At 39.9% G+C, this 20356-nt stretch overlaps 1 protein-coding gene across 1 annotated transcript in view; it reads right to left on the reverse strand.

Annotated features, from left to right (window-relative positions):
- The window catches only part of dock10 (dedicator of cytokinesis 10), a 175742-nt gene that overhangs the window by 19860 nt on the left and 135526 nt on the right, over window positions 1-20356 (reverse strand). The window contains exons 44-49 of the mRNA XM_069896750.1: window positions 18960-19175; window positions 17237-17294; window positions 14786-14884; window positions 13426-13532; window positions 12426-12548; window positions 11326-11439 (exon numbers count right to left, since the gene is read on the reverse strand). Coding sequence (XP_069752851.1) covers window positions 11326-11439; window positions 12426-12548; window positions 13426-13532; window positions 14786-14884; window positions 17237-17294; window positions 18960-19175 — 717 coding nt within the window. The remainder of the gene's footprint in view (window positions 1-11325; window positions 11440-12425; window positions 12549-13425; window positions 13533-14785; window positions 14885-17236; window positions 17295-18959; window positions 19176-20356) is intronic.

A 20356-nucleotide genomic window follows, 5' to 3' on the forward strand; every position in this document is an offset into this window, starting at 1 on the left:
TGAACTGAGAAGCTATTTATATCATTCATGTTCAAGCTTTCGATCAGTAAAACAGTTGTTAAAATAATTAGTATTGTGGCAGCTCGCATACTCGCAGATCGAATCGGTTCAGAAAGTTGCGGGTGAACCGCTGACATCAACAACAGGGAGGGCTCTGACTGCAGAGTGGACTGAAGGCCAGAAGGTGACATCATTTCTACCCCACAGCGGTTCCTGGGAGGAATGTTTAAAACACGCGTGTGAACAAGTGAACAGTTTTTCAACTGGATGCCACTCGAGTCAGATGCCTTCTTTCTCTCACTGCGACACAACGCGATTACATTGGTGACCCTGATGGGCCCAATGGATTTTGGACTCGGCATGGACAACGCGACCTCGCAAAGTGCAGTCTCCCTCAAACTGTCTTCCTTTTGGACGACTCAGCCAGCAGTCTGGTTTGAACAAGCTGAGGCATAGTTCCAAATTAGGCAGATAGATACAGATGCCACCAAGTAATATAATGTGGTGAGCGCCCTTCGACCAGGAGACGGCAGGTCGTGCGATCAATTTCCTGTGCCAGCCACAGACTAATGACAAGTACGAGATGCTTAAAGCCCTCCTCCTCTGGATGTTCGGTCTCTCCCGCCACAAACGAGCCATGCAGGTCCTGCACATGGACGGCCTAGGTGACCGGGCACCATCAGCTTTAATGATTAACATGTTAGCATTGGCAGATAGCCATATACCCTGCCTGCTCTCCAAACAAATTTTTCTAGAACAGATCCCCAAAGACTAGCCAATGAGGATTTCACAGAGTGGCTGCCCATGCAGACGTCTTGAGACTTGCAAAGCAGCAGGGCAGATGCCCAGTTGAGATTAGTGCTGTATCATGGCCAAAGGCCCAGGCTCCACACACCCCAGCAGTGAGGCCATATGCACCTTTGAACAGGCATGACAGCACAGATTCTTGGTGTTTCTACAAAGAAACACCAACAACAGTGCCATCTGCATGTATGGTACTCGAACCATACACCTGAAGTTTGGAGCCAACAAGTTCACATGGACATTCATGCTGGCTGTGGTGTCCCAACCATTGTTTGGGGCGGATTTCCTCAGAGCCCACTCACTGCTGGTCAACTTGAAGGGGCAACGGTTAGTAGATACCAGGAATTTTCAGACATTCTCCTTGGGTAAAGCCTGCACCTGGACTCAGTAACATATTCAGGGAATGAATTCACAAGAGTTCTTGCGGAGTTTCCAGATATCATAATGCTACAATTCTCTTCAGCAACACCCAAGCATTGCATGTTGCACCATATCCTCATTCAAGGACCTCCACTCCATGCCCAGGCCCACAAACTGCCACCCGAAAAGCTCTACCTAGCAAAAGAGGAGTTTGGAAGATGGAGGAGATGGGGATTGTGCGCCGATCCAACAGTCCATGGACCTCTTCGGTCCACATGGTACCTGTCAGCAGGAGGATGGAGACCATGCAGTGATTACAGAAGGTTGAACAATGGCACCACTGTGGACCGTTACCCTGTGCTCCATATACAGGATTTCACTGCCAACCTGCATGGGGCTTGCATTTTCTTAAAGATAGACCTAGTATGCGGGTACCACCAAATCCTGATGCACCCAGACGACACTCTGATTACGCCGTTTGAGTTTCTCTGAATGCCGTTTCATCTGAAAAATGCAGCACAAACATTCCAATGGTTGATTAACATGGTGGGGCGAGACATGGAGTTCTTGTTCGTTTACTTGGACGAGATGCTCACCGCCAGCCGCTCTCGCAAGGAACACCTACAAAACCTGCGACTGCTCTGGACTGCCTGCACAATTTTGGCCTCGCGATAAACCCCGGCAAGTGCCAATTTGGATTGTCCACCATCATCTTCTTAGGGCACCACATGAACTGCCATGGCGCCATCCCGTTGCCAGCAAAGGTGGAAGCAATCTGCCAGTTCATTAGTCCCGACACAGTTAAGAGTCTACAAGAGTTTGTGGGGATGGTGAACATTTATCTCCACTTTTCACCTTTGGCAGCTCACATCATGCAACCCCTGTTTGGTCTCATGTCCAGCAAGACCAAGAAGATCACGTGGATGCAAGAGATGGAAGCTGCATTTCAGAAGACCAAGGATGCCCTGGTGAATGTCACACTCCTGGTCCACCCAAAGTGGATGTACCGACTGTCCTCACAGTGAACGCCTCCATCTTGGTGGAGGGCGGAAATCTGGAACAACTCATTGATGGCCAATGGAAGCCCTGGGCATTCTTCAGCCAGAACCTATGACCCCTGGAGGTCAAATACAGCATCTTCGACAGGGAGCTGCTAGCCCTGTACCTGGCCATCCGGCACTTTCGGTATTTCCTCGAAGGAAGGAAGTTCACCATGTTCATTGACCACGTCCCTAACCTTTGCCTTCACCAAAGATCTGTGGTCGGTCCGCCAACAATGTCACCTCTCTTATGTCTCGGATTTTACCACCACGACAAGACAAATCTCTGGGATGAGCAATGTGGTTGCTGACGGGCTATCATGTGCCTCCGTGCAAGTGGTGTATTCCTCATCTCCGGTGGTGGACTATGCAGCACTAGCTGAAGGTCAGCGACAGGACACTGAGATCCTGGCATACAGGACTGCAGTCTCAGTCCTTGATCTGGAGGACATCGCCATCGAACCAGGGGATCCAACACTCCTTTGCGATGTATCCACAGATTAGCATTGACCCATTGTCCCGGCTGTTTTTAGAGGCACTGCATTTTTGACCCCCTGCACAGTTTAGCACACGAGGCGGCCATTATCTCCGATCAGTTCACATGGCACAGATTCTGAAAGTAGGTTGAGTACTGGGCCAGAACGTACACAGACTGCCAAACCACCGAGGTACATCGACACATGAAGGCCCTGTTTCAACCCTTTCAGCCATCACAACGGAGGGTTGAGCATGTGCATGTAGACATTGTTGGCCCCTTGCAAGTGTCAAGGGGATTGAGGTATCTGTTCACCGTGGTGGACTGGTTCATGAGATAGCAATTCCCCTCACAGACACCTCCACAGTCATGCATCAGGCCCCTCGTTTCCACCTAGGTGGGGCGTTTCGGACTCCAGGGGCACGTCACCTTGGACAGAGGTCCACAATTCACATCCGCACTGTGGACTGCACTGTTGCACCTCCTAGGAACAGAGCTCCACCACATAACAGCATACCACCTACAGTCGAACGCTTCCACTGGCATTAAAGGCTGCTCTGATGGCATGCCTCCATGGGGCACACTGGATAGACAAACTACCTTCGGTGCTGCTTGGCATACGAACAGCGCCAAAGAGGACCTGAAGTCTTCATCGGCAGAGCTGGTATAACGTGCCCCACTCAGTGACTGGAGAGTTCATGCCCGGAGCTTGAGGGCAGAAGATGTGCCATCAGAGGTCCTCAATAAACTGTGTGAATGGCTTGGTAAACTGGCCCCATTCCAACGTCCCACCATGGCACTATGGCACCCTTTGTGCCTTAAGGACTTAAAGGGGTGTGAGTATGTCTTTGACTGGAGAGGCGCGCACAAATTGTCCCTACAACGTCCCTATGAGGGGCCGTTCAAGGTGTTATGCCACAATGGCACAACTTGTGTCCTGGACATCAGCAAGCGTGAAGAGACATTCATCATCAACCACCTCAAACCAGCACACCTAAACTTCGACCAACCAGTAGCAGTGTCCGCACCGCGAAGGACGCCTACCCAAACAACCAGAGCGGGCGCAGGTGCCAGACATTCGCTTACGATCAGCAGTTCTGGGAGGAGGGGGGCCATGTGGCAGCTTGCCTAAGCACAGTTCAAACCAGCTCAGAAAGTTGTGCATGAGGAGGGCTCTGAATGTGGGACAAACTGCGGGTCGGAAGGTGATGTCGTTTCCGCCCCACAGTGTGTGGGGGTTCCTAGGAGGAATGTTTAAAGCGCTCGTGTGTGTGAACAAGTAATCAGCTTTTCCAACTGGACGCCACTTGAGTCAGACTCCTCCTTTCTCTCACAGTGACCCAGAGCCACTACATTATCTTAGTTTTTATTATATGGATAGACACAGAATGATTTCATCAACATCCAGACAGTTATGTTGTTTCAGTCACCTGTCCCACATTTATGACAAGCCTCTCCAGTTTGTCTTTAATGTCATTCCAAAAGGCATCACAAAGATGGCCAGAGTTCAGAGAAGGGACTAAATATGATTGAAATGGTAATTTTTAAGGTGAAAGAAGGCAATTGGAGAACTAGCCTGGCAGAGGGATTTAAGAAAGTGGTTGTAAGAATATCAAAAGGAATATTGATCACTGAACACAAGTGCAGAGATCAGAGTCAAGAGACCAAAGAAAGGGGAAAGCAGAGCAGACTAATGGAAGGATCAGGACAGAGAATTTGTGGCATCACATTAGGGACCAGGCAGAGGCAAGCAAGGGCACGGAAAATAATGAACATAAAACAAAATACTGGGAAAACTCAGCAGGTGAGGGGCATCCAGATTGAGAGGAAGCAAGTCAATATTTTAGGTTTTTGACTTCATCAGTTGTGATAAAAGGTTTTTAACGTGAAACATTAAATCTATTCCTCTTCCTACAGAGTAATTCCAGCATTTTCTGTTTTATTTCAGATTTCCAGCATCTTCAGATTTTTGTTCACCTTCAATCAAAGATGTATAATCAGAATGGACTCGATGGGCCGAGTAGCCCACTTCAGCACCTATGTCTTATAATGTTGCTGAGAAGAAATGAAGCAGTGAAGCTGATTGATAGGATGTGTTGTTTTGAATTTCCAAGTCAGAATTCTTGTAAATCACTTAGTTCACCAACAGTTGAAAGCTAGCGTTTTGGATTACAATCTGAATAGGACACAAATTTCAGAGAGAAACCCAGAAGGATTACTTCAGTGATGCTGGTGTTAGTTTGAGATCATTTAACTTATTGATCAGCATTTCATCTTATTTTACAAGCTACTTGCATCAAATCTTCAACTATATTAATGTCTTGATGTTACTTCAGATTTAAGTTGGAAGCTCAGATGGTTGCAGAAATGAATTGCTAATTCCTTTCCAGCAGTCAAAAAACCTCACTGTGTACCCTCCCTGTCTGAAACTTGGGAGCTCTGTAAGAAAACCACCGTATTTACACTATTATATTCCCATTGTCTCCATCTTTCTGGAATATGCCATAGAAGTTGCCCAGGTATTGGCCAGCTTCTTTCCCAATTGACTCTCTGAGATGCAGGGTTTGGCTTTATTCTTTCTGACTGCACCAAGTTGATATAGTTTAGTTTTGATGCAGCCATTTAGATTATTTTTCAACTTCTGAAAATCAACATTATCCAAATAATTTCTCCGTAATATCTAAAATTCCAGTTAATCACCAACAAACCGACATCTAATTGGGCTACTGCAAAACAAATTGCAGTGATATCTGTACCATAGCACCCAACTAAGAACAATAGCACCCATTTTCAACACTCCTGTGCCCTTTTCAATTACTTCTGTAAAGCACAGGCATCCCTCCCCACCAATGTTAACTGTGCCTTCACCCACTGAAATTCTTTACTTTAAAGTCTTTGGTCAGTCCTCAATCTATTCAAGCCTTCATGATTCACACTTCTTTACAATTTTATGAAGCCCTTTTTAACATTTTCCTGCCTTACATCCATTATGCAGAAGCAAAGTGACCTTGTGATTCATTAAATACAAAAGATGTGTCAAAATACTATGATTTCGATTTTTATTCAAAGGGCAAAACTAACAAAATAGCAAAAGTGATTCTCCTGTGCTATTAATTGTGGTTTGAGTATTTACCAGTCTTAGTTTTCCTGAACATTTCATTAATGATTCCCCAGAGAAGTCTGAGAAATTAGACAATCTAATTTAAACTCATTTATTTCAGAAATCAGCAATTGTTCCAATTTCCATTTGTGCAAAAATGGTGAAGTTCTGTTCACCAACCTCTGGACAGAAACATACCTTCTACTTAGAATTTATGTTTTGTCATTTAAAAAACATTTTTGGAGGCTTCAGTTTTATGCTTAATTCATATTTTAGAAAGCACAAAGGTGCTGGAGAAACAGCAAGCCATGCAGCTGCCAGAGGAAGTAAAAGGCAATCGGGCCTGAGCCCTTGGTCGAGAATCTGATGAAGTTGTTTCTCCAGCATTTTTGGTTATTGAACTAGTATTGCCTTTTACTTCCTATGGATGTTGCATGACCTGCTGAGTTTCTCCAGGACCTTTGTGCATTGCACTAGACCCCAGCAATATTTTCTAGTTTAAATTCCTTTGACAACTTGATGTTTGCCGGTAAGTTATTTGTTTTCCACTTCCAGAGTATATGTTCCAGCTTGAATTAATGGTCTGGACATGCTTGCATGTTTGGAAGCATACATGACAAAGGAGCTCTCTGGGGGACCAGCACCAGGTTTGTACTGAATCTCGGGGATGGCAGGGGAAGGGAGGGGAACAAGCTTCTTGTGTGCATTTTATAAATGTGAACTCCAAACCTTCTTTGCAACTTTCTGCAAGAAAACATGTTTGAAACAGATACTTGCAAAAAAAAACTAATTGCAAGGGAAGTTTAAGCTTCAAAGCCTAATCTCGCAAGGTAAGATTGCTTCAACTAACAGTTCTCAAGAGGTGAGTCGATTTGGCAGCTTTACTTTGAAGCGCTACATGTTCGAGGACACCATTCATCCCTGACAGCTGTTGGATATCGGGAGGAGATGTGGTGTAATCTGAAAGCACTGCTGAGGTCTCTGGGGCTTTTTTCCACTGAAATTACCACTAGTCCATCCACCCTTCTGTTTCAGCATTTTCCACCATGTATCACAGTGCAGTGTTGGGGCCACAATGTCAACAGCTGTTCTACACTGATATCACTGCCGCTCATACATGCATACATGGCCATAATGAGGACAAGAACAGCATCATGGATGTTTGGTCTCACAAGCTCAAGTTGCTGATTGAAACTGCAGACATTATTACCATACACACATGTTGGAGAACCTCAGTGGGTCACGTAGCAATCATTGATGGTGCAGGATCTGCTGAGTTTCTCCAGCACATTTGTGTAATGCACTCGAACCCAGCGTCTGCAGACCTTCTTGCTTAACAACAAGACAGGATGTTCATAATAGAGTAGAAATGACAGCAATCTTTGAGGGATTTATGATACTTAATTCACAGAAAAGATCATCAGTAGATTATTATCAAAAGAAGCTTTCACAAAACAGCAGGAACATCAAGGTAGTACATTATTTTAAATTTTGACAGTGAAAAACAATCTGACTAAAGCTTTTATTATTCAATTTTTTTAAAATATGAAATTGAGCTGAGGTAAGACATTAGTCATGTAAAGCCCCAGCGAAATTTGAGCAATTTATTTTTGAAAACACTTTTCTAATGGAGCATTGGTTCCAGACATGAAGCAATACAATTATTGGTAAATACTGCCACCATGTGGTCTCTTGTGGACATTATGTGGAAAAGACACCTTTGGAAAAAATGAAGTCATGCAGCAACGCCTAAAATGCTGGAGGTTTTCAGCGGGTCAGGCAACAAGCATGGAAGCCAATAAACAGTTGATGTTTTGGGCTGCAAACCATTTTTTAGGAATGGCAAGAAAGAGGGTAGGAGCCCAAATAAAAAGATATGGGGAGGACCAAGGGCAGGCAGGTGACTGGTGAAAACGTGTGGGAAGTGGGGTTGACAAGTCTTAAAGTCATAGAGCTTGGAATCAGGTACCTTGGCCTATGTGTCTATTCTGGTTATCAAGAGTCTATCTACACCAATCTATTTCCAAAAAATCAGCCTATAGCCTTCTGTGCATGACATTCAAGTGTTCATCCAGTTGCCATCTGCAAAGCTGAAAAAAAATGGATAATCATGGAGGACCTAGCCAACTGGGAGGTCTGGGAGCTGTTCATTGGCATGCCAGCAACAAAAACCCAACATTGGATGGAGTGCACCAGTGAGATATCAAACAGCAGCCCCACGGCATGTACAATGAGGAAATATTCGATCAGCTTTCACCGTTCTGTTGATATCAGTGGTAGAGAATGGTTGAGAGGGAACAAGTATTAGAATCCTTAGTTTTTTAATCATTTGAATCCATGATTTTTCGGTATTTAAATGTTTTGGGGAGGGCAAAGTGTAATTTTCAAAGTGTTAAGAAGTTTCGTAAGTGAAGAAGAACCATGAAGAGTGAATTACAATTGAATGCTTCCACTATTCATCAAGTCATAATTTTGCATGTTATCGAGTTAATTGCTTGCCAAAAACTTAAGGATTCTTTAAAGTAGAAGTTCACTCAGGCTTGAAAAGAGAGAAATCCCAGGTTTCCAGTTTACCTTGTGTGAAACGGACCAAACCTGCTGTTTTGATGAAGCAATATAAGTAGAGGGCAAATATTTGAATCCATGCACAAATATGTGATTGAGTCACCAGAAATGTCATGGGTTCTGCCCTTACACTCACACAATGTTTTGCTTTTATTTCTAATGAAATGATTAGAATGTTGTGAAACAGAGGATTGGAGTGGATGGAAGAGCTTCTCCACAGCACTCATTCAGATGTTCAAGGTCATGTTCATAATTATGGACAAAGAAAAATTTAACAGGAAATTATGCACAAAAGGGGCAAAGCATGTTAGGAGACTATAAGCTTTAAAGTCTTGAAATGCACAATATCTCTAATATGCTATAGGTGTTGAGTATATGAAAGAATAGAAAATATAATGGGTGCCTTATTTGTGGGAGAACAAAAGTGTAGTAAGGACACGCTGGAAATCTTGATGCATAAAACCTGATGATAACATAGTTACGATACTGTGAGTAATTTCTATTTCTCTCCAAATGTACCCTGGCTGCACTGAGAAGGGGATGGAGTCATTTAACTTCAAGTGTTTCACAGAAATAGCAATCTTCACACATACATTTCTAGATGCAAAATTATTTAAAGTTATGGTGGAAAATTCTGCTCTCCAGATATCATTCAACCTATAATTGTTATAAGTGACACAAATTTGAAGGTTATTTGATGGTTCAATAGCAGTGATAAATTTACAAGCTCAATATTAGTCTTCATGGGGAAGAAGAGGCCGAATTAAATACAAGGATCAACAATCAGAGCTTCATTACATGATCAGTTTTAAAAAGGCAATTTTTGAAAGCCTGACTGTGTTAGATAGTCTAAATGACCACTGATAAATCTTTGTCATTAATGACACATGGTATACATGCAAATGAATATTCAGGCAATGCGTGGTAATAACCTTCCATAAATTGCAAGCTCTCTCAATTGTCTTAATGACAATTGAGGTTGTGGTATAAACTCTTTGTGCATGCAGGACATCCTGCTGTGGAAGAACTGGACCACTCCGAACCTCAATTGCCCAAGGCTTGTTTAAACACTGACCAAAGCATATCATGGTTATTGGAAATTGTTAGCACTTTTTCAATTTTAATCTTTAAAAAGTAAATACAATATTGGAAATAAAAATGCATGATATTTTCATATTTCAGTGATGGATTCCATAATATTCAACACAAATTATTAGCCATCGTTAGAATATTTGCATTTGCTGTTAAGGAGGTTAAAATGGTTTTGAAAAAGCAACAACAGATTGAAAAAAAAACTTACCACAGCCTTGAGGAATTGGGAAAAAAAAGCAAAAAAAATCTGTATTAAACAAGATCTGTACATTGTAGCCCTGATGAAACCAAGCAGTATGTAGCAGCCTGTGGAACTTATTGTTGAGAACAAGAATTGATGGTTTCATGCTTCAGCAGGATTTGCAATAGTAATATTTCAAAGCCTAAATATGCTTGTATTGGAACATTAGATAAAGAGAGGCTTGGAAACTATTGCAGAAAGTTTTGATTCCTTAACTATACATTTTAATCTATTATGAATATTCAGTTACATCCTCCATAGCATTTAGTCGTGATAGAAAAATTTATGCCATCTGGCTAGTTTTGACTGCTTCTTAATAAATATTTTTATTGCACCTTCAGCTTAAATAAACTACTGAACTCTTTCCTCCTTGATTCACATCCATCAAAGATGCCATTTTCTTTTGCTGTAAACATTTTCATGTTTCTGGAGTCTCACTAAGGAACTGGTATTAGTCCACAATTTTACAACTCAGCATATAAACCAAAGACTCCTTCCTTTTTCAATGTGCTAAATATTCCAGAAAGGCATATTATTCATTTAAATTTAATTTTCCATTTTACTGAATCAAAGTACTTTGCTAACAATGCTTTGATCACTGGTACAAGCAGAAATTATATTAATTTATCTTTCATGACTTTTACATCTGATCAGCTATTTTTGGAAAATAGCTAACTCTCTCATAGTTTGTGTTCCAGAATTCTGACTTCTCAAATATAAATGTTTCTATACCTCAAAGATTAATTTAATAAAATATGTTGAAGACTGCACCCTGTATTTAGAGTTACCTGTCCAAGGTAACGAAAACCAATAATTCCACATTGTATCAGGATTTCTAGCCTTTGAGGGATATCATTTGTCAGTATCATTTAGAATTGCTTGCTTTGCTTTACATTTAGATTTGTCAAAATATCACAGGATTGTTAATATTATGGTCAATGACTGGAGAAAACAACTGAAAAATCTTGTATAGCTTTCGGATGTTACTAACATTAATATTTCCCACAGGAGATTTGGCTATTATTCTCCACATGTGTCACAGTTAGGTGCTACTATTCTTGAGATTTTTTTTCCCCAGTATCATTTTTCTTCCTTTTTCCCCACATTAAAATAGTAATGTCGGCAGGTATTTAAGAAATTCCTGTTTAGCTCTTAAAATTTTACTCTATATTATCAAGATGAATATCTAAAATGCTTATGGAAAGCAACAATAGGTTCTACAGGATCATAAAGAATCTGATGTGAGAAGATTGATGTGATTCAGTAGTTCTATATTGTATTTTGGGAAATGCAACTAGCTGCAAAGATTGTCACAGAACACATCTTTTTTGTAATCACAGGCCAGTTGTTGTTATCAGTGGAAAAATAGTCCCACTTAAAGAGAATGTAAACATATGAAGAAAAACAAATAATTTTCAGAATAACATTTAGTATTTCAAAATCTAAATGTTAAGGTTAAGTATAAATGAAGAATCAAGACATTTATGAAAACATTCACACAAATTGTAGACATCAGAATCCACGTAATTATAAAATTTCTATCTTGTTTAAATTGCATTTGAGATGTGGCTTGCTTTTGAACCAACCAAATGCAAGTGATGTCATAAACCAGGAAATAGGTTGTGTCCCATGACCATTTTGTACTTACCTGACCATAAAAGGCAACTCTGTAATACCTTCCAAACAATCGTTTTTCTGAATGGACAACCTCTGTGATCTTAAGATAGGATCGATGAATGTTGTAGTATAATTCTGCCAATCCCTGTGATGAATGAGATATTCATATGGATATTGTTTCTATGAAAAAAGCTGCATCACTGTTGGCTCTCCCCTCCATGGTAAAACACCACAAATAGTTCTCAGAACCTGACATGCAACAAATGCAGAGGGCGGGTGGATAATAGGAATTAATATTAAGAGAAGAAACAAAATTAGTTGCAGGTTATTTGATATAAACAAAGAATAAAAGGATGGAATAAAGAGTATTTCTTCAAGTTAAAGCAGACATATGGCAACACACATTTCAAAATGGAGCCAATGAACAGAGATCAATTTAGCCCATTGTACTTCTGTGGCTCTTTGAAAATACCCTCCAATTACATGGCAGCGCTGTTATTTCCCCAGTGCCTTTCAAAGTTCTCACTTCCAAGAATACATCCAATTGCATTTTTGAAAACTGCTACTGAATCTGCGACATTAGGGTTTTTTTTTGCTGTACCTGCATCTCAATTGTCTATTATCTATTGTAATAAAAGAAAACTCCTTTTGGTCTAGAGATACAAGGAGAGTAAAAGAGAGAAGAAAGTAGAGCATGAAAAAAAGAGAACTGAGAAAAATCTTTTCCAAATTGGCAGTTTTTTTGTATAATTTACTTTGGCTTCCCGAAAGGATTGGTTCAGATTTAATAAGCGAGTTCTTTTAAGTTCCTCTTCGAGTTTGACAGAGAAAAGTAGTTCATTTTAGACAAAACTCTCCAATCTAATAGAACTTCCTCAGACAAATAGGAAAAGTAAATCTTGAAAATATTTTGATATTCCTTGCAGCACACTGCTTCTTTTTAGATTAAAATGATAATTTAAACATCAAAAAGCCCAACTTAAAGAGAATGTAAATTCTTGAAGAAAAACTATTTTTAGAAAGAGCATCGCATTGAGTGCGCTTCAAAATCTAAATGTTACAATTAGGAAATGACTCATGGTTTAAAAAATGCATTGCTTTAATTATTGATTAACCAAGTTTGCAAAGTACCTTGAAGTCCCTCTTTTTCTCATAAACCAAAATAACAGGTTTGTAGACACCTGCAATCAGTTCATGTCTTTCTGATTTCCACAGGTAATCAACACAAGCTTCTAGCTGCTCCACAAGAGTATCCTGGTAAAAAAATATAACTGCATTAAGATCTTGAAACTCAAATACTGGGTGTCCAATTCCTTCCACTTTCACTTTGCCCTTGAATAGAAGTCCAATTAACTTCCCCCATCACCTGCCTCACCTCATCTTTACATTGAAGAGTTTCTCCTTTAACTCTATTCACAAAGGTGCAGCTGTGAGGACACAAATAGACCCAAGATACCTCTGCCTATTGAAGATTACGTGTAACAATCTTTGTTTCAATTCCATTGGGGCTCCCTCCTTTAACTCTCTTTCTGGATACATCTAAGACTGCATGGGTGCAAGTTCTACACAGTTAAAATACTTGAAAGTGCCATTCCTGCCAATTTGCATCCTGCACTCACATTCATCTGATAGTCTCTGACTTTTCCTGTCCCTTTCTCTAATACTCTCTATCTAAGGACATACATTTGTGACAAGCCAACTACACCTAGCTAGCACTGAGATAGCTGTGGGAGTCTGTAGGTTTGCTTGTCATCAGGCAGTCCCTCAAAATGGAGATGGAGAGATGATACAATCTGATTCTTCAGCATTCGTACACTTACATGGATCAACCTCCATGTCAGGTAAAATGTACACTTTGCTATCTCAAGTTGTTTTATTTTTTTGAAAATCATAAATAAACTATGTAAAAAAAAAGCCATCAAAGCCATGGGAAAAATTAACCTAAATTAGGACTGCATCAGGAATAATTTATAATTTTGTTTTTACTTATCAGTGATGACAGCTCCACATGAAATAAAACAATGAGCTCAAACATTAGCAGCTTCTATTCATAGTATCTGCCCTTTAGGAATGGGAGTTGAAGCATTATTGGTTTTATCAATTCATGCAATTCTTCCACTACAGTACCAACCTCACTATATGGGGTGTCCTGCATTCCATAGTCTTCCTTCATTTCCCCTTCTTCTTTTACATTGGGGGTAATTGTTTGAAAGGCTGACCATCCCATTGAAAACAAACCTAAGAGAAAAGGTACCGTCATTTTCAATCACATGTTTACCATAATCAAAATATTGAAAACAAGCACATTTTTGTGTAATTGAAGGCAATATTAGAAAATTATATTGTTTTAGCATTCTTATTTTTAAAATTAAAAATTGAATATTGCATTTGCCACTAATATAGCAAATGTAAGCACTCAGTTACTTTCCAGTATTATTGCACTAATGTTCAAGACAAACATCTTAAGGTCAATATCCATCATTTTGCTTATGTTATCCATTGAATTAGATTGTGTTAAATGTGACTCATACATTCCAGATCAGTAAATTTATAAATCCAGCACATAATAGTCATGATTTTTCAGCAAGATGCTGTCTGTTACAATTTAATACATTGACGTTCACCACTGCAACGATAAACACACTCAATAACTAAGCCAGAAAATACAGATTTCTTCATTAATTAAAGAATTGCAACATTTCTCCAATGGGTTCTCTTCTTTCTGAAGTTACCGTATCTTCAGTTTTACTGTTTTTTTTACCCAAATCATGCAAGCATAACCTCTGAAATATCAGTTCAAAATAAACCACTGACAAAAGCATTGACAGGCATCTTAAGCGCTAAAAGAATACATCTGAAACATAGTAATGTAAAAAGCACAACAGTCAATGTTTACACACAGCAAAGTGATTAAAACAACATTATCTGCTTTAGTGGTTGCAAGAGAAATATTGACCAGAACAAGTGGGATATCTACCCCATTTTTTTTTCAAAATAAGGCATGGAATCTTCACGTTCATTTGAGAAAAACAGAAGTGGCTTTGTTATGACTGATTGAATGTTAGCACCTTAATTGTATAGAACTATAGTGGTGACCTAGATTTCAATGCTCAAGAATTGAGAGTTGGTTTTTAAACCTAGCGCTATGAGTGCTAGCAACTGACTGAGCCACAAGTGGGAGCAGAGGCATTGCTACCATTGACAAGCCCCAGTTACGGGTCTTTATGCTTCATCTTACAAGCATGAATAAAAGAAGAAAAAAATAGATGACTGACAGAGGCAACCCGTTTTTTAATGTTAATGAAGCACAAGTGGCAAAAAAAAAAGAGTAGATACAACATTTTGGTGCACACATGCCAAAACTGTAGTATCTAACATTTTTAAAGAGATTATGAAGAAATAACCAAAGACAAAAAAAAACTCAACAGTGTTAATATAATATCCTTGGTGTTGCACTTGCATACAGCACAAAGCATTGTTAGATCACTCACTTCTTCCTTGATGTGATATTAGTAATTGGTTACTGTCAGAGTTATGTGATTCCTCAGAGAAGGTGGTCGATAAATGGGTCCCTTCTGATTTCCAATAACCTATAGCAAGGCATCATTATAATAATATGACTATTGTTTACAAAAAAACATGATATTAAAGGCTGTAAATGCATTACATTGATCAAGAATTCAATTTACACAAAAGGGAAAATATTAGCTAAATAAGACAATAATTTCCCAGATTTGGTTTGCACAGATCTTGATAATGATCAAACTTTAATTGTCCCAGTCTGTTCTTCAAAGGTTGCAGATTTTAATGAGAATGAGGGGTCTGTGTCCTCTTCAGCATCATTCTGAGGCAAAGATATGTGACAGGGTCTGACTCATCTGTTCTTCAGTTTGCCCAACAAATTATTCAGAAGTCAGTCCTTGCAATTGCATTTAAAGGGGTTCTTCGCCTCCATTAAGGCATGCCACCATGTTGTTTCTGTCTTGGTAACATGGTTTGGCTCAATTCTTGCCCATTTTAGCTGCTGTGCCGATTTGAGTCAACTTGGAGATTGAGATCAGAAATGTTTGACCTATTTCTTCACAGCTACCCCGAAAAGACTCTTTGAAGATGTTTGATCTGCCATACATTACTGGAAGATGAAGAGGAGGGATAGCAGCAGTAATAAAGGAGAGACTGCATTGGGATGGAGTGAAGGAGAGAAAAGCAACATTCGTGACATTGAATGAGGTAGCCAGGCAGAGGGTCTGTGTGCCCAGCTGGATCAGGGTGGGAACAATTGACCAATGTCACCAGTTTCAGCACCAATGAAACTAAGCAGCACTCAATTATATCACTTCTGTGTTTGCGAAGATCAATGCCACTGTCTTCTTTTATGGTTTTGGTTCTTTTCAGAATGAGACGAGGGACATGAGGGACATGGAATAGTTTTGTGTGAACATATCTATTAGGCTCTCAATATTCTGGCTTTTTCTGAAGTGACATTTCAACTTTTGCTCAGAAAGTTTTTGATTTTGTTCACCATGATGCAACAGACAACGTGCATGGATGCAAAGAGAAAAAAAAGCCTCTGGTTTCCTGTTTGTAGAGATAATTCATTCATCCCTCAGCAGCCCTCAATTCCTCCAACTCCACAATATTGGATGCAGATTTACAGCCAACTCATGACCTGTATTGGGAATCTAGGCACAGTTGGCATAGGGAACTTCAACTGTCACCCTGCTAAGGGGATTTTAAAACAAATGTTGCACACTTGGACATCTTCAAAACTGCAGAACAAGCCTCAGGATCTCCTTTTGTGCATTATGAGATTCATCTTTAGGAAATAAGAACAAACTCTAAAGTTGCCCAATGAGGAAAGATGAAGGAAGAACAGCATGGCATTCATGAACTGGATTGTCAAGACTGAAAATACAAACCAAACAACATTGCCTGAACTCTAACTTAGAAATCCTTGGACTGTTTTCTCCTATTATTCAGCAACGTTCCTCATTTAATCCTTCCACACTCGTTGTTGTCCTCTAATAGTCCACTTTTATATTATTGCTCTTCATTTTCAATGGCCTGTATTGAACATAAAATCAAAAAGCCTTTCAAAGCTTTAATGCTAAGTTTTACACTTTTATGTCTCTTTTTATATTCTTGCTCTGTAGGAAGGCAATGGAAGGATGAAGGTATCCGTGTGGTTGAACAAGTCTTTATCGATAGCGGTCTATGAATTCTGCACCCACTGCAGCAGGGCTAGATTTCAAGCGAGTACATGAATGACCTTCTCAGGTCATGCAAGACCAGCTCAGGTGATGCCTCATTAGGGCCATTCTATAAAAGTTCCTTGAACTCTCTGAAGGAATAAAAATCTGATGGTATTTATTGTGCTGTTTTAAATGTCTTTTCATCATGTAGCAACAATTTATTGCCTGTTCAACATACAGGCCACCACCTCAGCCTTTTCCTGTAGTGCTCTATGTTACTCACTAAGATTGGAATAGCAGTTCCAGTGACGGGTCCACAAAGGTAATTACCCTCCTCATTTCCAGGAACTGCTTATTATCCACTCTACTAACCCATCCACTATCTACAGTGATTATGATTCATGATCTGAATACATGCAATCACTGATCAGAATGTGGGAAGTGGTTGGCCATCCGGCCCCTCAAGAACCATGCAACATTCAGTATGATTTTGCCTGAGCTTCAGCTTTTCATGTCCCATCTCATCTTCACATCCTTTGATCCTTCTTCTATCTAAACTCTCATCTATATCCTCTGGATGGAGAATTCCAAGTCTTCACAACAGGTTGAGAGAAGAAATTTCTCCTCATTTTGACAGCTAACATCAAGAAATAGTTGGAACCTTATGACAAGATGCAATGTTGGAATTTTGAATTATATTCTGAATTTGACTGACAAGTTTATGAATTTACTTTTGATTTGGTCACTTACCTCTTCTTTTCAGATATTCTGATATAAGAGAAGCTATATGAATGTAACACATTGCGGCCTGTAATATCAGAAAATATAAATCAGAACTGGAAATGCCATGCAAAAATTATCTCAAAGTATTATATTTACATTTAAAAACACACAGAAGCTACATTGACCTGCCAACCAATATTCCACTCATGTTGGTCAGTTAACAAAACCTCCACAGACAGGCTTGGAAGGAATAACAAGGGCAAGCTGCAGATGCCCAGATATTTCCATCCCCTACAGTTCTGCCTGCAGGACTCAACCCAATAGTTAAATCAGGACAGTGTTGCAGATTTGAAATAAGAATCAAACAGATAAGTGACCAATAGAACTGAGAAAGCTTATAAATCATATAATAAAAACAAAAGGTGTAATTGAGTTGAATCTGGACCATTCTTTCACTTTTCAACATGATAAATATAACTGTGTAGATATTGGTGAGCCCTGTATCCTTTTAATAGATGTAAAGAAGATATCAAAGGTACTTGCAAAGTAAAAGTTCTGCTGCTAAATTTGTAGATTAATTTTGAATTTCACAGATGGGTGTGCAGGACAGGAATTAGTTTGTTGAATATTTTAAAATAATGCCCCAATATATGTTGAAGAATCTCTTGGTGAAATTACTTTGTGATTGACAGATCATGGTTCTAATTCAAGCTTTAGGCTTTGTGAGGCCAGATCTGAACCCAATTCTCCTTCCCTCTTTAGAACAACAGCAATGATCAGCATCAAGCTAATCTTCTCTCATTATAGCTCCTTTCTCCAGCAGGATGCTGAATTATTTCAACGACACAGACAAAGTTACATCTGTTTGTTTCTACAAGTAATATTAACCTTCCAATCAGTTTGAAAATGAAAGTACACTGAACGATTTGGAAATTCAATTGCATTCTTATGCTGGAGTTCAAGTCAGATAATATGAATTCCTTTATTACCCTTCACCAGAACTTTGAGAAGGATAATATCATGTGGAAAATTGAATATTCAGAAGAGAAAATTCCTCACAAATAAATACTTTGTAAATCATCGCTGATATTACGACAATTAGGGCAGTTCGCTTAGTGCAACACTATTGCAGGGCCTGTGAGTTGGGTTCAAATCCGCTGCAGTCTGCAGGGTGTTCAAATGTTCTCCTCGTTACTGCATGGGTTTCCTCCGGGTGTTCCGGTTTCCTCCCAAGTTCCAAAGACTTATGGAGTTGGTGGGTTGATTGGCCAAATGGATGCATTTGGGTGGCATGGGCCTGTGGGCCAGAAGGACTTGTTACTGTGACTTATCTCCAAATTAAAAATTAAAAGAAGTCTGCTGGTAGAACACAGCCAGTTGAGCAGCATCTGCAGGGGAAACGGAATTGCCAACATTTTAGATCAAGACCCTACATCAGTACTGAGAAGAAAGATAGCCAGTGTAAAGAGGAGAGAAAGAGGCAGGAAACAGGGGTCATTGGGGGAACCACCTGCCCATCATCCTTTACCCTTCCTATCTTTGACGCCCAATCATTGACTGGTCCGTTTCACCCCTTCCCCTCCCCTCTTTATCCTGGCCATCTTCCCTTTCTAGTCTTGATGCTGGGACTTGAGTAGAAATATGGACAACTCCTTTGCCTCTCAACAGATGCTGCTTGCTTGACCTGTTGATTTCTGCCAGAAGATTGTTTGTTGCTCTAGGTTCCAGAATCTGCAATATCCTGTGTCACCTCTGATACATCTCCATTACGGATATGAATCTTTGCCATGCTCTCAAGCCAAGTCATTCGCAGTTCAGGAGTACTGGCATATGAGTTTGCCAGGCTGTATTGGAGGTCAATAAGCATTTCTGGATCCTTCTCGTGCTCTTTCATCTGGGCTGTGGCCATTAACACCGTCCTTATTCGCTTAGTCAAGTCTTTAACTTCCACAGGAAATAGAGTATTCTACAGGATTTGAAGCAAATGAAAATTACTCAAAACATCTATCACATTTAATCACTCATAACATATTCTGATTGGGCCAAATGATGCCTTGAACATATCATTGATCTAACTGCTGATTTACTGCATCACTAACAATGCTCAAACATTTGTTCTAAAATCCCTAAATGTTAAACAAACTTTGAATTCAAGCAAGCGCTTAAATAATAATACATAATCTGTCAATTGAGCAATTGGCGTAGTGGTTAGCTCAACGCCTTTACGGCACCAATGATCGGGACCAGACCAGGATTCAATTCCTGCACCATCTGTAAGGAGTTTGTATGTTCTCCCCGTGTCCGCATGGGTTTTCTCTGGCAACTCTGGTTTCCTCCCACCCTTCAAAATGTACTGGGGGTGTAGGTTAATGGGGTGTAAAATGATTGGCACAAACTCATGGGCCAAATGCCCTGTTACCATTGTGTATGTCTACATTTTAAAAAAAATAAAATTATGTAGGCCCAAGAACTTTGGAGGAAAAGAGTTAAATATATTCTGATCAAAAAATATATTGAGACTAAATTTCCTGTCACCAGCCAACTGCCCAAGTTTGCTGCTGTGCAATCCAGCATGACTGCTGATCAGTGGTAAACACAAATCATGGATGTGGCAGAAAAGCCAACATAAGCTTGTGATTTTCCTATCATAAATGACAATGTCTTGTGTGGTGTTGAGCCTTACATAACACAATATTATTACTGAGGAGAGGGAATGGCAGAACAAACTCCATATACAAAATACAAAGTCAAAAACTAGATTGCTTCTGAACCTCCCTAGCATTTAGACTCATTCAAAAATTGTTGATGTATTGATCAAATAATTAAAAAAAATAAACTGAATGTTGCAAATGAAATGAAAGGCAAATGCATATTTTACACAATCCAGGAGTTAAGGAAGCTAAGTGAGTTTATTGCCAAAATAAAAACAAGCAGCTGGAAGAACTCAGCAGGTCAAAAAAGATCTGAGGAGATAAAAGAGTGTAGAGCTCGGCGAAAGAACCAAAGGCTTGTTGATCCAAACCAAGGCTTTTATTAGCAAAAGACAGGAGCTCTTCACAGGTGGCCGACCAGTCCGGAATGATCTGACCTGGCTAGGGACACAACCCTTTAAGGCCAAGACAGTAGGCGTGGCTTAGCTCTCAGTCA

This window comes from Narcine bancroftii, chromosome 9 (genome assembly GCF_036971445.1).
Source record: "Narcine bancroftii isolate sNarBan1 chromosome 9, sNarBan1.hap1, whole genome shotgun sequence".
Classification (NCBI taxonomy): domain Eukaryota; kingdom Metazoa; phylum Chordata; class Chondrichthyes; order Torpediniformes; family Narcinidae; genus Narcine; species Narcine bancroftii.